Source organism: Chenopodium album, chromosome 16 (genome assembly GCF_948465745.1).
Source record: "Chenopodium album chromosome 16, dcCheAlbu1.1, whole genome shotgun sequence".
NCBI classification, from domain to species: Eukaryota; Viridiplantae; Streptophyta; class Magnoliopsida; order Caryophyllales; family Amaranthaceae; genus Chenopodium; species Chenopodium album.
In genome coordinates, this window is record NC_137849.1 from 44,054,158 (window position 1) to 44,070,604 (window position 16,447).

The following is a 16,447-nucleotide window of genomic DNA, read 5'->3' on the forward strand; positions in this document are numbered from 1 at the left end:
AATGACTAGTATACAATGATTATCCTTTTACCATGTTGAACATCCACTAGTTTACAAAGGGTTGAAAATTCCTCCCAAATTCAACCAACTCAGTCCAAACCCTAAAATATACGGCCCATTAACCCAAATCAAAAGTGGACCCAGCCCAATTTCTACAAAAATGTAGAAAATAGAAAAAGTGAAAAACCCTTCTCCAAGCAAATTCTCAGATTCTAGAAAAAAGCATTCCAAATAAAATAAAAAAAAAACAGGGTTCAAGTTTCTCTCTCTCGTTTCATCGGAGGATACTCGAAATAAATCCTCCGTTAAACTTGAGTACAGATTTCTTCACATTCTTGTAAATTGTCAAATTTCGAGAAAATGCAAGGTAAATTCTTTGTTTTTTTGCATTTTTTTTATTTGTTTCTTTAATATTTTCTTCTTGAAATGTATCGTAGTATCCAATTTTTTTTTTTTTTTGATGCTATGAACGAAATAAGTTGTTTTTGTCGATGTAATTTTATTTCTATGTTTTTATTTTTGTATTACGATTATTTTGTCCTAGGGTTACTTTTATGATAAACATCTTATTTTATGGAAAAATCTGTTATTAATATTTGAATTAAGATTTCTTGGTATATTATAGTTGTGTAATTATTGTAGATTTTCATTTCCATATGTCTGCATAATGCGATTTTATATTCTGAAAAAAAATGTATGGAAGATTTTAGGTTTTTGCATTTTTTGCACTTGATTAGATTTCTCCCTTAGAACTTTATGATAGTTATGGATAGCTTCGGAACCTTCAATTGCGATTGTTTATCAAGGAGATAAACTCGAAAACCTTTATTGATATGGAAATGGTCGAAAAGCACAAGTATGAGGAAAATGATTGAAATGTAAAAGTGTCGAGTTTTCGTCTTAGTGGGATTTACTTCATTCTATAATATTCATTAAAATGTACAATCAGTTTATGCTAATTGGAAGATAGGTTGAAGACAAATCACGTGTGTGTTTTTTTTTCTTTCCCTTTTTTTGAAATTGGAAAATACATTGTTTGAAGAGTGTGCTAGGATAATGTTTCTCCTGTTTTCTGTTTGATTGATAATATGTGTATTCAACTCTTTATATAGTAGAAATTTGGCAGTTTGATGGTATTATGAGTAAGGTTTATGTCAGTTAACTTGAATTGGAAGATTGTAAATTAGTACCCTCGTCTCTAAATGATGTTCCTACCGTAAACACGAGGGAGTACCGGAGTACAAGATGATCATTGTAATTTAAATTCCTCTGTATTTAGCTTCCCATCATTTTTTCTTACTATACTTTGTGTTTAATGCTCTGTCGCAGGTGTGATAGCACAGCCATGCTTCTATGCACCGGCAGTTCTTAATTACCGATATAGACAGCCTATTCATCGTGATCATGTAGAGGTTAGACAGCCTGTTTGTCCTGATCATATGGAGGTTCCAAGATTGAAGATTAAGGGTGAGTAATTACTTGCTGTCTAACCATACTTTAGTTTCTATCTATCTGTATATTATATTTTGTGAAGCATTTTTAAGGCTGTACCTGAAGCTAACTTCATAGCAATCAAAACCCATTTCACTAATCTCTTCAGTATCTTGAAAACAATATAACTATATCGAATGAATTGGTCCTGAAAAGATCATCACTTAGCTTATACATAGAATGACAGTTAATTTTTGTATATGGGTTTCTCATGACATTTTCCACTCAATGCTTATTAGAACACTGAAGTTCTTTTTCAGTTTTTGTTATCATTAAGTTGAATTGTTATCGTTGCCTAAATTGTTGTTCAGTTGGAGGAAACTCTTCTATTACAAAGAAGTTACTGATTGATTAACTGAATTCTTTCAGCTTGCCCTTTGCGTGTTGCTGCTTTCTCAGCACCATTAGCAATCAACAAGCAATTAAATGATGGTAGCCTTTTGCAAAATCTCTCATTTTCACCTTTGAAAAGAGGCTCCTATCTCCCAAGGGCATCAAAGGACACACTCTTCAGTCTCCCACCATACCCGAAAATGTCAGAGAAACCAAAATGGTGGTGGAGATCTTTGGCATGTTTGCCATATCTGATGAACTTCCTAGACCAGCTCACTTGGGTCTATGCTCACCCTACCAATAACCCTCCACCATTCCTCGAAAACTTTGATAACTTAGTATTTCCGTTGCACAGCTCCCTCTTAGCACTCCCCAAGTTTTTCCTGTCATGTTACCCTATCATGTTTTACTTCTGGATAGTAAGGCAGAAAGAGTGGCCTCATTTCTTCAGATTTCATGTTATTACAGCAGTATTGCTAGGGAGTTTGGTGCAGGCGATTGGGATATCAAGCAATTGGTTCCCCTCGCGGTTCTTCCCTCCACATTTTTGGTCTGCTGCCACATTTTTCTTTTTGGTTACAGTGTTGGAGAGCATGAGATGTGCTCTTGCTGGTGAATATTCCAGTATCCCTTTTGTGAAAGACGCTGCTCTTCTCCATTCAGACCTGAACATCAGATGATAGCTTCAAATTTTATATCTGAGCTGTTTGGATACATCTCCGACATTATCAGCATTCAGCAGACTATAAGTAAGGCCTGGGAAGGAAGGCCTTCATTCAGCTTAGACATGATGAGTCTTCCATATAAACGGCATATCCATTACACTACATCTGTTAGGATCCAGACTAGTTACGAAGCAGTAGATAACAAACAGGAAGTGTTACGATCAAAATATAGTTTACATTCCAACATATTTCACTTTGAAATTCTTAATCATAGGGAAGTCATATTAGCAGTGATTGCATTCTATAGTGTTACTTAAAGTTTGAAGTGATCCTTTGAACAGCAAAGTTTCAGAATACAGTATAACCTGCATAATTGAAAGTTGTCATGTTGTATAGTATCATTCTTAATTTGTTTTTTTTCCCTCAAGTATTAAATTTTATGATATGAGAATTTCCTTGAACTTGACTCAGAGACAGCAGGGGAATGCAGAGTATCTCAATTTTGTTTTGAATTAAAGCATCATAGAACAGGAGCTTCTTTCGAAGCATTAAGTATATGAATAGCTTAAACATCACAAGATAAACGGTTATTTCTTGTGATACTATTTGATATTGATATCAATACTCATCTACTATTATTAGGGGCCTAGACATTGTAACAATTATTTCCGGACAGGGGTATACACATCGGATGTATTCTACACAGTAAACAAAAATTCGGAGTGCCTTGTTGTATTAGATGAAAACACTTCACCCTAGTCAAGCATCACAATTTTTGTTGATTTAAACAACCAATGCAATTAGACTACCGTGTTAAAAATCCTATCAATACTTTTCTTTACAATGAGCAAGTAGCCAATAGATCTAGGAAGAATCAACAATCAAATGCCCTTTTTCATTCATTTGATCGTGTTAATCTGTTAATCTATTAGCCATTTACGTGACTGCATTTACATAATCTTTCCTCATTAGTCTTCAGCTTTTTGTCATAACAATCATCAGTAAATCAATTCTGGTCACCTGAAAATTTCCAGTGAGTTGTATGCATGGTCGCGTACCAGATAGCAGTTATCACTTTGGACTCATTTACTAATTGAACAAGTTTCAAAGGTTATGTTAAGGGCTCATTTGTCATCGTCTATGTAGTGATTTTCTTCCCCAAGTTTCAAAACATACACCCCTGTGTGGACATACACTTACTTTATTGGCTTCATCATCAATGCATATAGTTCCGTACTACCATCCTACTTGTACGACTAAGTGATCAAAGACTTCCTATAAACTTTATTGACCATTTTCTTCACCAAACAAAAAAAAAAACCTTTAATGTATCTATCTAGACTTCACTAATAAGTATTCCTTTTTCTCCAACTTTGGTAATTTATGATTTTTTTCTTTTTAAAAAATCGTTTACAAATTGATAAACTTGTCTAATGTTATAATTGAATGTGAGAAAGAGTATTCCATAAACAATTTTTTTTTTTTTTTTTTTTTTACAGTAATAATTTTTGGTCTTGGAATGTAATATTCATCCATGCCCTCACATAATAGCTTTGTTATGAGTTATACCTAAAATTCTGTACATCATATATGTACTACTCCGTATGAGAATTAAACTCGTAACCTTGTTAGTGGAATGTAAAATAACATAACATTGATCATTAGCCTTCTCTGGTGGAATGCTTTGCTTGTCTTGCTTCTTTCATTTACAACAGACAAATCATTTTCCAATGCTTACAAAACAAACTTTATCAAAGGCAGTGTTAGTAATAATAATTAGTGCATATATGCTAGTAACCAATCATCCCTAAAAGAATATAAAATTATTAATACCCTTATTTTATATGACTATTTATGTCATGCCATTGATCAGCATGATATTGAGGTTTTGCTATTTTGATCTCTAATTCTTCTTGTAATTGCCATTTGTATTAAAGGACCACAATTTTATATTTATATTCATAATTAATGCCCTTTTTTCTTTTCAAAAATATGTTATTTCAATTTAAGATATGGTTTATTTAGCCATTTAAAACAAAACTACAAAAGTAGTTAACAAGTTGCTAATCAAGTAATCTGTACCATATGCGTGCTATTTTTGTTTAGAGTTATTGTATTAATTAGAAAAAGTGGGCTCATAACATATTTTATTTTTCTATATTTTAATAGTTTGCTTGTGGAATTGATTTTGAAGGCCTAATTTAAGTATATACTTACATTTTAAATTACAGTATTAATTATTGTATAATAGATATTTATCATAATGTTTGTTTTTTTATGTTATTGGCATTTGGCATGCGTCATTTGATTTGTTGGCCTTCTATAATAATGCTTAGAAAAGTGAAGCAAACTAAGGTTGTGTACATGCTTATCTCAAGTGGCTTATTGCTCACCATAGAAATTATTGTATATATGTAGTACGTGTGTATGTGCCTTAAACTTGGCATATTTAAAAAAAAAAAAAAAAACAAACAAACAAACTTGACATATTAAAAATTTATAAAAAAAAAAAAAAAAAAAAAACCATAATGCTACTAAAACAATATTTTTAATAAATGTATCATTTTCCTCCTCTCACTTATTTCGAAAAGAAATTTTACTGGAAATTCGACATCAAAACATTTCTAAAAGAGAAATGATGTATACAAAATAAAGATATTCCTCAAAAAATATACAAATAAAGATAGATCGATAGGGTAACCTTGATGATAACTAGTACGGAAAATTGACTAAGACAATACTAAAAATTATTACTATAAGAGACCATAAATCTTTACTCTAATTTTTGTCCAAAGTTTAACTCTAGGTATAAGTTAATTGTTAACTTGGTCTTCATCGAGTCATAGTAATAATATATCACGTCATTTTAACTATGATGCAAGCGTAAATTTATTCAATGTAAAAGAATTGACTGCTTAATTTATTATTTCTACAAACTTCATTCATGTTGATGCATTCAAATTAATGTTTGTATTAATGAAAGGACATCATATAAAACTAATGAGAATTATGTAATATGTAATAAAATGTTGAAAATTTTATGTCATCACAAAATTGTCCAACCAAAATAAAAGTAATTAATAAGAATTTAAGTACGTACTTAACTCTTCCCTTAATTTTAGTTAAAGTCCATGTTCAAAGTGGTGTGAACTGTGGTTATAAGTCTTATAATCCTTTACAAAAGCTAAAACATGTACTAAAAGTAATTAATAAACTCGTAACTTTGTAAGTGTTAGGTCAGGCATCAAGTTAAAGTTTTTCCTTTTAAATATTGTTGTCGCAAACTCGAAGGAGTCTGAGCATAAAATCTCAATGAACAAATCTCTAAACCTACAACCAATTGACTAGTTCATTATAATTATGCTTGTAAGTTAATCCTCCTTTATGTTACTCTGTATTTTTCTATGTACGATATTTTTCTTATCTTACATAAATGTTTTTCGTAATTTCTTTTTTTTTTGGCTTGTACGATAAAACTCGCAAGTTATAATCTACTATCTTTTCTTAGTGAAAAAAATGAATTAGCTAACCTCCGGGCATATGACAATAATGTAACACTACTTAACTATAATCTACATTTTAATTAATCGATATTTGAATTTGGAAATTACAACGCCAATGTTGCTTTCAACAAACAATATTAAGAAATTAACACTTGCGTTCTTGATCATCATCATTTATTTACTAGTATCTTTGTTCAAAAGTCCAAGTAATCGCTTCTTTTTCAGCTTTTTTTACTCTTTGTAAAAGCACTTTTATCATTGGATCATGAAAGCAAGTTTTTGTATTAACTATTTAACTTCTTAATCAAGAAAATTAAAGGCTTGTGGACTTCACTAATGATAGTTCGAATGGAGTTCTATTATTTCAAAGGACTAATGTACTTTACATTCGTTTAATTTGTTTCTAATAATAAGCTCCCATATGATTTTCGTATCCTAACTTAAGAGTGTAGTGGAGAAATGAAGAGGATAAATAGACTATTATAAGATTTATAACGATCTAATTGACTTGAGTGTTAGTTTTTGGTGAATACATTGCAATTGTTCCCATAATTATGCAAAAAAAAAAACCTCAATACATAATATTAGGTCTATATTATTACTTTTAAAGATCCACGAGTTGCATAATCTGAAGCTTAATCAGTTCAACTAACAATATCGCGATCTTCTAAATAAAAAACAATCCTAAGTAAAATTTTAAATTATCAATAAACTAATTAATCTAACGATTCATTAATACCGACGTTGCTATTAGAAAGTTGATAGACAAAACAATTAATCTGCTTTATTTTTTAAGCCCTTTAATTTGAACTTTCCAACTAATTAGTCACATGATGGACATCTTGTGGACTAGCGGCAATTCATCAACGACAATATATCGAACATGATATTACGTAGTATGCCCCTCATTAATGTCACAAATCACTGCACTATTAATAATTACCTCAATGTTTCAATTCGTACTACCACAATAATGTACCTCAAATCATTAATTAAATCCTCTATAAATAATTTTTTAAAAAAAATTGTAAATTTTCTCTAAATTTCGATTTAGTTTTATCATTCATCTGTGAATATGTAATACAATATTAGAGCACAGCCATAAATTTATTAGTGTCAAATAATACAATATCATAATTTAATTAACGCATAAAAATGTATTCTGATACTTTTGATATAATTACAATTTAAATCAAATTTTGTTGACTTAAAATTACTTTATATAATTATGAATCAGGGAATAATGGATACTTTAATACGGAGTAACTAATTAAACTTCCAACAATATTTTTTTTTATCAAACTTCCAACAATATACAAATATATATATACTAATAGTTAAATGCCTAAATTAAGCAACGAAAGGACAATGTCTTCTTAGAAACTGGCTGGCCATGTGCTTTCCATAATCTCCAATAATATTATTGGCATGGTTTTTGATTGGTTTTTCCTGAACTGCAACATAATCTAATCAAAACCAATTAATTTGTCATTTAATTCTTCTTTTCCTCCTTTCTAACATGCGATCACCGGCCAATCAAATCCAAATCATCAATTGATAAAGTATCATATGATTCATACCATCTCATATCATATGATAGTATGTATGTATGTATCATGTATGTAGTAGTGTACTTGCCCTTCCGTTATTATTAAATTCTTCGGTTGTCCCCCTCTCTACCAATTCTTTCTATTCCGTAACATTAAAATGACATCATTATAAGGAAAACACGACATATCATATACGTTAAGAAGAATTGAAGAAATGAAATACTTTGCTCACGGTCGAAAATTCGTAATGATCAATTAAGGAGAGAGCGAGATGGAAAGTCATAACTTTATCGAAACTTAAATGTTACACTTAATTTGCGCTACAGAACTAATAAAGGAAGAAAAAACATTATAATATTGGCTAACATCAAATATGTACAAGGTTTTCAAAAAAAACAAAAAATCAAATATGTACGAAGTACTTTGAAGAAACATACACAAATTTTAAAAAAAAAAAATGCTTTGTACATACTATACTATATACTAATAATACAGTACTTGTAATTTTTCAGTTTTGTATTTGGTGGCGTAAAAGGGAAAACCATGACGTGAAGGTAATTAAAAAAAGAAGGGCGTCACATGGCAATATAACATATGTACAAGCGGCAACAAATAACTAGACAATTACATGCATAATGACAATTAATGATTCATATAATTTTAATTAAGGATCTCCCAACCAAGGTTCACCCACTAGCTCAATACCCTAATTAAAACGCTTTACTTAATTTTGAAGCTAATCAATGGAAATTCTTAAATATGGGAAAAGACTCAAATTGCACCCGTAAAAATAAAATTGCTACGTTTCCTCCATCTTCAAGTGGGCCAATTTCTTCAATTTTGGCCAACTTTAAGCATACGACATCATCTTTTTGTTGTCTATACAAAGCAGACGACATTAATCTATTTTTAATTGTGTTTTGTGATTTGTGAACTCATCAAATACAACAATATTATTAGCTCTCTTATTTGTCTTCAGTCTAGAAACAACTAATATATTGTACGACGTTAACATACAAACTAACCCATCCAATTTGATTGTATTGTTGTCAAGCATCCAATTTTGACAGATTATCTATTTTGGATTAATCATCACTAACCAATAAGTTTTATGCGGCAACTTGATACGGTGTGAAAATTAATGAATGCCCTCGCTCTTAAGTATTAGGTTCCATTAATTTATTACAAAATCTTAACGTCATTATACATATTTTGGTGTAAAAAGGGTTATAAAGAACAAATTATGTAGACGAAAAAATGTTACTCATATAATTTATAAGATTGATTGTCCTTGGATAATTTTAAAATTGGTAATAAGTTCTTAAGCTATGTTGGTTTTTTGTTTAATATGTTGCCTTATTAAGAGTTGTGAAAGGTGTTCAAACCACTTATTATTACTAATATAGTCTTGTTCATAAATGAACTATTATATATTGCTAGAATGAGCTAACTGATTCTTTTGTCATGAGTTTAGTGGTGCTTCCCCTACTTAATTAGCTTGTACCTAATGAATAAATCTTTATTGCCAAAAGAAGGCTACAAAAGCCAGGCAAACCACATGTATCAAGAATGTACAAATTTATACCAGAATTTTTTTGTAAAAGAAGGAGAACTCTACTAAATCAACACTTTTACAAGTCAATTCAATATATGGAGTACTAGTAACTTTATTTATAGATCAAATTTACTGGGAGTGAAAGGATAAGTTAAAATATTCCTTCCCTCAAACAGGTTCTAGTAGGATTTAGGACCTATACTGATTTACTGAACTGAACTGATTGGAGATGAACTGAACTATTTATGAGAGAAGGAAATTAGGAACTGAACTAAATTGAACTAAACTGATTGGAGCTGAACTGAACCGAACTGAAATTAAACTGAACAGAACAGACTTTTAATCTCATGACATTAATTTCAAATCATGAGACGCAAAACAGGGTGAACTTGAAAAAAAATTCTGAATGTATCTAACAAAATCGAAAGTGTAGGAATGCTATAAAGTAGAAATAGTGCCCTTAAAAGAGTAAAGGATAACTAATTATAATGTACTGTACTTGTAACAATTATACATGTGAGAAAAATGGAAAGGTTATATATACATGCGAAAAAACATTTGATTCAATATTTAAGGAAGTAATTTTGATAATTGATTAGCATTTAATAATTATGTTGTATGCAATAAATACAAACCTGTCAAAAATTATGGGCGGTGCTGCAGTTGATCGATCAGTATTCATTTATCAATATTTATAAATTAAGAGGAGACAATTTTTTTGGAAAATATTGGCCTGATTGATACTCTATATCATAGTACATTGAACTTAACAAGTCAAACTTATACTAGTGGACGACAAGAATATCCTGTAAAAAATATTATTTTCTAATGGTTTTATTTATTTCTTTAAAAAAAAATTTAAAAAAATTTAAAAATAAACAATACTTTTATTAAATAAAGAAGAAGAACAAGCCAAATAAATTCTTCTAAAAAAATGCAAACCACACAAGTTATAAAAAAATTACTACAAATCAAGTGCATTAACCCAAAAAAGTACGTACACTCGATCAAGTCACTCAGTGTGATTGTGCATTTGCGCTTTTAACTTATTGACGCTTTTAATTTTTAATTGAATATTTAATTTATCTAACCTAATACTGTATTATTTTATCTTAACCAATTAAGATAAAAGTTTTGTAGCTCATATCAGTCATATAAAGACATAATTGGGACGAGTATATACTGTATAGTGCTTATACTTTCCATTTTTCATTGATAAAATAGAGCTATTTAAGTGATTTGCATGCATGGATCATTTCGTTACGCATAAAGATTGGTTAAAAAGGTTACGAATTGAATCTACTCGGCGCTCCATCTTCAAAAGGGTGTATTGTGTTAGTATAAGCACTCTTTTACTAGTTGATACCTATCTTCTTCTTCTTCTGTGGGTATGATTTAAGAAAAAGAGTTCATTGGTCGTGTTAAACAATGTATGTCGTATTCAAAACTACCTAAATTTTAATAATATGATAACATACAATGAGTTCATCAATTAGGTCAAGTTTAATTTAGATTTATTCAATGTCGGGTTTAATTTGGATGATCTCTTGTTAAATACAGTTATTAGGATAGTATTATTATCAAGTTTGGCATGGATCACAATTCTTATATGAATAATGGGGTTAAAAAAATTTGTGAAAAGGACCTCTCGTTATTATCCCCCTCTTAATTTAGATAGGAGGAGTTTAGTTAATTAAGATCAATGCAAAGATCCTTGTACAACGGATTATTAGATCCAATTTCCACAAAAAGAAAAAAAAGGACATTTTAATTTGAAGGTACAATTCTATCAATTGCTTGCCATCTTCGTGATTTCAGCTGGAGTAAATGAACAATTGCAGCATTTTTTATATGTACTAATGCTTCATGGCCTGGATTTTAGCTCTTATTCTCTCGCGTTCAACTTATAAAAATTAGTTAAAATCCTTAATAGAAAGGTGTTTATGCTTGTAATATCTACATATATCGTACCATATAAGAGAATTTTTAAAAATATATTAGAGTAATGTTAAAATTGTTTCTTTTTTTTTTTCTTTTTCATAACGAACCAATGGTTATGTTAGATTGAGGAATAGTCGGTGTCATTATCGCCCTAAATAAAATACCAATGCATAAATAGAAACGAAAACTAAATTTTTGGATATCAAAACACATGAAAATCGCATACTTTGGTGGTATCAAATTCACTTCTCACTTTAACTAGCGTTTAATATTTGGAATTACCTTTTATAACTAAAATCAATTACCACAACGCATTTAACTGAAAACAATGTTTTTGAATATTTGCACTAAACTCTTTCTTTGCCTATAAGAAATGAATCTGTCTCATTGCCTAATAAACAGGCAACTACTATAAACCAATATTGCCCTAAATTCATGTCTAACAAATTAACTATGATTTATTACTAAACGGTAATTAAAATCATTTCACCCACTATTAATTACCTAACATAATACGCAATAAAACATCGATATAACAAATACACCTGGAATAATTGAGAGTAAAGACAAAGGATATGCGACTTTTGAGGTAAAGCTAAACATCAAATAATTAGGTAAGCAACAACAAAAGCTTAGACAAAGCAACATGATTAAGGTCGCTAATATGATCAATATATAATATAAAAATCTTAAGATTCCAAATTACATCATCAATATCATCATCCCCATTGATTGCCCTAGCCTAAAGCTATAACGGAGATCAATTCTTACATCACAACGTTTTACTCATGTAAACCTCGTCAAAAAGGCTTCCAAGGTAAAATTTACATTCAACAACTTAAATACATCATTCTAGAACTCCATAGAGCCGTCATTTGCACGTGAATATCCTTTTAAACAACAAATTCTTCCATCATGAAATGGACCACCTACCCCTTGTAGTGTCACTTGATGATATATTGATGATACTAATTAAAAAGATTTAAAAGAAAAAATAGAATTAGCCCTCCATTTAATTATATCATAATTAGTCATCCAACCTTGACGGAACTTGATTTGCAATAATAAACCCGCGTAATTTTCACCTTGAACAAATACTAAAAAAAATCTAAAAATAATGAGAGAGCCTTTTTTTTTTTTAGAGTTTTTTCAGTATTGGAGGACATCGGCAGAAGCCATGATAGGTTGGTTGAGATAACCCAAGTTCCAAGGATTATTAGCACCAATTACATTGTTAGTATTATGAGTGAAATTACCATAATACCCATTGATAAAACCAAAATCACCCAAATCATCATGGCTAAAAATGTCCAAAGAATCATCCTCGAAGGCGGTGTTTCCGTTACCGTTAACCCCAGTAGTAAGGGAATTCATGTAATTGAGGATATCATTGAGGGATTGAAGCCTTTGGTTAAGCTCATTCATTTGAGCTTTTAAAACAGAGTTTTCAGCCTCAACATTAACAAACTGTTGAGTTGTGAGATTTGTAGTTTGAAGAATCTGATTATTTTCTCTCTTTAATTGATCAACTTGGACCATCAGATCTTCAATATGCTTCTGTTTTCTCATTCTTGATCTTCTTGCTGATTCTCTGTTTGATGCCATTCTCTTCCTTTTCCTCTCATCCATCATTTGCTGTAAATCTCCTTCAGATCCTGAGTTCTGAATCTGACTGCTCGTCGCCGAATTGTTGCTCGAACTTGCCATTTTTTAATCACAATTAAAAGATGGGATTTTTTTTTTTTTTTTTGGTAATCTATGAATCTATACAATTTAGCAGGACGCAGGACCCAGATGAAGAAATTTTGAAAAAAAAATAAAAATAAAAAAAGGATTTTTTTTTTTTTTTTTTGTTTGATTTTATGAAATTAAAATTAAATATAAAGATTAAAATCAAGCTAATTGAGAGGCTAATTTATGAGAAAACATAGAACCAGTAAAGAAATACAACAGAGAAAGATTGAACTAAGTGGGTCCTGCGCCTTAAAGAGGAATTTATCATAAACCCAGAACGAAGAATTTCACTAAGAACTGGAGACATTAATATCATACATTAAAAACCCAGATTTTTCTATAGCATGAACTGCAAATTAGAGGAAATAAAACAGAGTTTCAGATCTCAAGAACAATAAAGATTGGATCTTTATGCAAATAACAAGAAAAGATTGGATTTTATGAGATGGGTTTTCTCTTTCAAGAGAAAAAGGCTCGGATTTTTGGGACTTTAATTAAGCCAAAAACAGAGCAGAAACAGGGGAACAGAAACTAGGGGCTTTAGGAAGAATCTAGAGAGAGAAAGAAGAGAGAGAAAATGTAGAAAGAAAACCAGAAATCTAGAAGTAGGAGGAAGAAGAAAGGAGGAAGAGGTTTTTGAGATTATTGAGGGGAGAATATATAGAACAGAGGTAGGCTTGAAATTCAGAGAAATGACAAGAAAAATAAAGCTAAAATATAAAGTTTAGATTTTTTTATTTGGGGTTTTTGAAGAAAAAAATAAAAAATAATTAGTGGCATGTGATTTTTTTTAAGGGAAATTTCCACAACCGTTCCCAAATCCAGCTGGTTTGCAAAAGGGAACAGAAAATGTTTAATAGTAAAACAGCAAATAATAATGGTAACTTTTTCATTTTTAGTTAAAATTCTTATGTCAGACATGTGTACTAGTAGTAATATAATGTTGTTTATATTTAAATTTATTTATGTTAAAAAAAAAAAAAAATTACCAGTATTGAATTTTTAAGAGTATATTGTTCTGTAAAAGTAATGAATAAATTAAAGAATTATAGTTGGGACAACAATTTAAAGAATAATGAAAATTTACTTCGTTGAATTATACTCCGTATTGTATATTCACCAAACTCATTATAATAACATAAATAAGTGTATCCGTACATTTGTATTTGGGGTGTTAACATTAATAATTTGAGATCAACTGACATCCCATGTGGTTTCAAATCTTTGCAAAGTATTCATTGTTAAAAAAATTGATTAGTTAATTAAATAAGAGGTTTTATGTGATCTGAAATATTTAAATGCAATATGTAATTTTGAATTCAAGGAAATTGGCAATGCAAGAGTTTATATTATCTTCATGTCGACGACAATGGCCTATGGCCGTATACATAAATCTATTGTTTGTAAAGTTTCCTTTAAATGAAGAAAAGTTTACTACGGAGTATTACATGTATCTTGATTAACTTATAAATTCAGAATATGATAGGTAAACCCTGAGGTAATAGATATTTATATATCTCTATTAATTTCTAACTAAGGAAAATTCACATGTAGGTCGTTATATGATAATCAATCTATACCTTCAAAAAAAAGAAAAAAAAAATTGTTAACAATCAAAATCATATATGATTAATGAAAATCAATATTAATTTATACTTAGTATGAAGTAAATAAATTTTACTTTAGTAAGTAGCTTTAAACTCGATTTAGATCGATAAAATACTTGAATCCACAAATATGATAGAAAGTCTATTAAATAAATTAGGTTAAATGAATAAATATTAAGCTCATATACAATCAAATAATTTTTAGAAGCAGCGGACTCATTTGAGGGTGAATCTAAGAAAAAATCACCAAATGAGTCCAATGAAATTTGGTTCCTAAATCTCAAAGACATGAGATGAAAAGCAATGACACTACTCCATCGTATTAGTCACATCACACATGCATTCAAACAATATACGTCCACATAAATTTACATAAACTCTAAATAAGTAATTGCTAAAAAAAAAAAAAATCTCTGCAAGAACAAATGAATAATAAACCTTTGGCACTAGGTACTTGTAGCCTTTAATGGCTATAAATAATTTTTTCCTCAAAAAATTATTGGTATTGGCGTTTAGCCTTTGACACCCAAAAAAAAAAAGAGAAAAAAAGAAAACGGTCATGAATGTGTGATTTTTAACAGTGTGAAAGATTCAGTGTCAATCACCTGAATTTCACCGCCCCAAATAAAATTGTTTGGTTAATTTTACCGTTACGATTCAGTTGGGTCCGCCTCGCTACTTGTTCTGACACTTTTGACACACTTGCCACTTTTTGATCGCTGGTTGGTGGAGCCTAACCCATGTTTTTTCAGGGACTCCGCTGCTATTTCACCAATTTACAAGGCTATTTTTGTCTTTCCATAAATTAATGACTAACCAATAACCATTAATTGCCAAAAAATAAGCAAATGTCATGTACTTTTTCATACATTTCAACATTAATAGTACTCGTATTAATAATGAGAAAATACAGGTTGATCACCTCGATAAACAAAAATGATTTATCAAATGGCAAATAAATCAACAACTTTTAATAAAGAAAAATAAAATAAGCCCACAATTAATGATATAGTTACTGAAATGACATACTAATTGGAATTTTTTATTACAAAAATATCATGGTGAAAATGAGGGCTTCCTCATTAATAATGCATTTTTCTTTTCCGGAATGGATTGTAGCGGCAATTTCTTATCATAAGCGGTCTAAAGACTATGTTAGTCTGGTGTCGTTTGTTTCCTTCCTTTGGGCTATTTGGATAACGAGGAATCATTGTGTCTTTAGGTAGGCGGTGTGGTCTCCTTTCTTACTCCGTCAGCTCGCCCAGGAGTGGACTACTCGGGCAATTCAAACTCGTGAATTCCAACAACATCTCATGTCTAGAGTTGGCCGCTTTTCTTCTCCTGGTTATGACCGACGTCGGTGTCTCTAAAGGGGGGTGCCTCCGCTCGTCTAGATTATTGCTTGATCTTCGACGGTGCTTGGCTTTCCAAGATAATCGTGCAGGCACAGGCTGGGTTTTTCAAGAGAGTTAGTTATTGGAGGGGGTGCGAAAGCTACTCGGGTCGCGTCCGCTCTACAAGCGGAGTTGCAGGCTTGTTTTTGGGCTCTTCAGGCGGCCGTTCGTCAGGGTTATCTTTCCTTCCTTATTTACACGGATTGCGCTGCCATCATCTCTTTTTTGAAGAAATCAAGTACTGTCGATATTTCCTGTCTTTGGTTGCTTCAGGAGATTACGGAGCTTCTCCCTAGCTTTTCAGCCCGTTGTCCTTGTAAAGTTCCACGAGGATGGGTGACTCCTGCACATTGGTTGGCAGTTCGGGCTCGTGATCGTTGCTTCCTTTGTTGGTCGTTTTAGTTAGGGCTTGTTGTTTGTAGGTTTTTTTGTTAGTGTACTTTGTCAAAAAAAAAAAAATAATAAAAAAACATTTCTGGGATGAGAAATGTTGTCGTATAACTGTGGTTATAAAGTATTTCTGATTTACTTACAAGTTACTCCGTATAAGGCATGCAAACAAAACAAAAAGTTTGATTGTTCCATAGTTGTATGTGTCATATGATGCACAATAAATATCATGTTAAACCGTAAAAAGTGCCCTTATATCAATAATACGGAGTACTAAATAATAA

General features: G+C 30.8%; 1 protein-coding gene and 1 pseudogene across 1 annotated transcript; one reads left to right on the forward strand and one right to left on the reverse strand.

Annotated features, from left to right (window-relative positions):
- The first annotated feature begins 215 nt into the window (after positions 1 to 215).
- On the forward strand, positions 216 to 2,903 carry LOC145585494 (protein TIC 20-I, chloroplastic-like). The gene is made up of 3 exons (XM_081642197.1): positions 216 to 367; positions 1,330 to 1,467; positions 1,861 to 2,903. The coding sequence occupies exons 1-3, from the start codon at positions 361 to 363 to the stop codon at positions 2,502 to 2,504; spliced, it is 789 nt and encodes a 262-aa protein (XP_081498323.1). The 5' UTR covers positions 216 to 360; the 3' UTR covers positions 2,505 to 2,903.
- Positions 2,904 to 11,688: 8,785 nt separating this feature from the next.
- LOC145586618 (bZIP transcription factor 44 pseudogene) lies at positions 11,689 to 13,439 on the reverse strand (annotated as a pseudogene).
- Between the last annotated feature and the right edge of the window lie 3,008 nt (positions 13,440 to 16,447).